The sequence below is a fragment of the Diospyros lotus genome, chromosome 10 (genome assembly GCF_014633365.1).
Source record: "Diospyros lotus cultivar Yz01 chromosome 10, ASM1463336v1, whole genome shotgun sequence".
NCBI lineage: Eukaryota > Viridiplantae > Streptophyta > Magnoliopsida > Ericales > Ebenaceae > Diospyros > Diospyros lotus.
In genome coordinates this window covers 26,795,524-26,796,274 of record NC_068347.1, presented here as the reverse complement: position 1 = coordinate 26,796,274, position 751 = coordinate 26,795,524, and the positions used below count along the sequence as shown (strand labels likewise).

Here is a 751-nt window from a genome sequence, read left to right as displayed (position 1 = left end):
TTCTTCTCTAACACATTAAATGACAATATAATGAATTAAAGGTATTCTTTATTAGCACATTGAATGACGAATAATTAATTCAACTTAAATTTTGATAAAAGATTAAATATAAACAAAATTATAATTATTGTCATTTAAAATAATAAATTTATTTTTTTATATTCAAATTTATAAATCTATTTTGATCACACCTCGCACGGGTTTAACAGTAGTCGGGTTTAACACTAGTAATATAAATAAATATACATATATGTGTATATATATACATTATATATGTAAACACGTCATTTATATTTATATTATTATCTCTAAATATGAAGAGAAAATATTTTAGATCTAACTGCCATTCCATGGGAATCTATCTCGGACAAAGCCTCGGGGAAGAGGGATTACAAGAGGGTAAGAAGGAAGGCAACCACGACTTTTTTATCTCCATTGCTTAGCTGTTGGTGGCGGAAGTGGAGTTTCCTCCGCCGGTGTCGGCGGAGCCGCCGCGGAGCTGGGACCGATCGTCGCGGGGCTTCTGGCTGGAGATGTTGTGGGCGCTGGAGAAGAAATCGACGGGCTCAGATTCTGCGATCTTGCCAGCTTCCAGAGGCGTGCCGGCCTTGTACGCCACCCTCAGCGTTTCATCTTCCGATAGCTTCGCTTGCGCTGTCCCGTACTTTATATCATCTTTGCTCTTCGCCATTCTCTCCCACTCTCTCTTCTCTCCGTACGAAATAATTTAGAAATCTATTGTTCGTTTCAA

The 751-nt window shown here is 38.1% G+C and overlaps 1 protein-coding gene across 1 annotated transcript; it reads right to left on the bottom strand.

Moving 5' to 3' along the window:
• Positions 1-315: 315 nt before the first annotated feature.
• On the bottom strand, positions 316-751 carry LOC127812013 (SEED MATURATION PROTEIN 1). Its single transcript, XM_052352268.1, has one exon. The coding sequence runs from the start codon at positions 689-691 to the stop codon at positions 440-442; it is 252 nt and encodes an 83-aa protein (XP_052208228.1). The 5' UTR covers positions 692-751; the 3' UTR covers positions 316-439.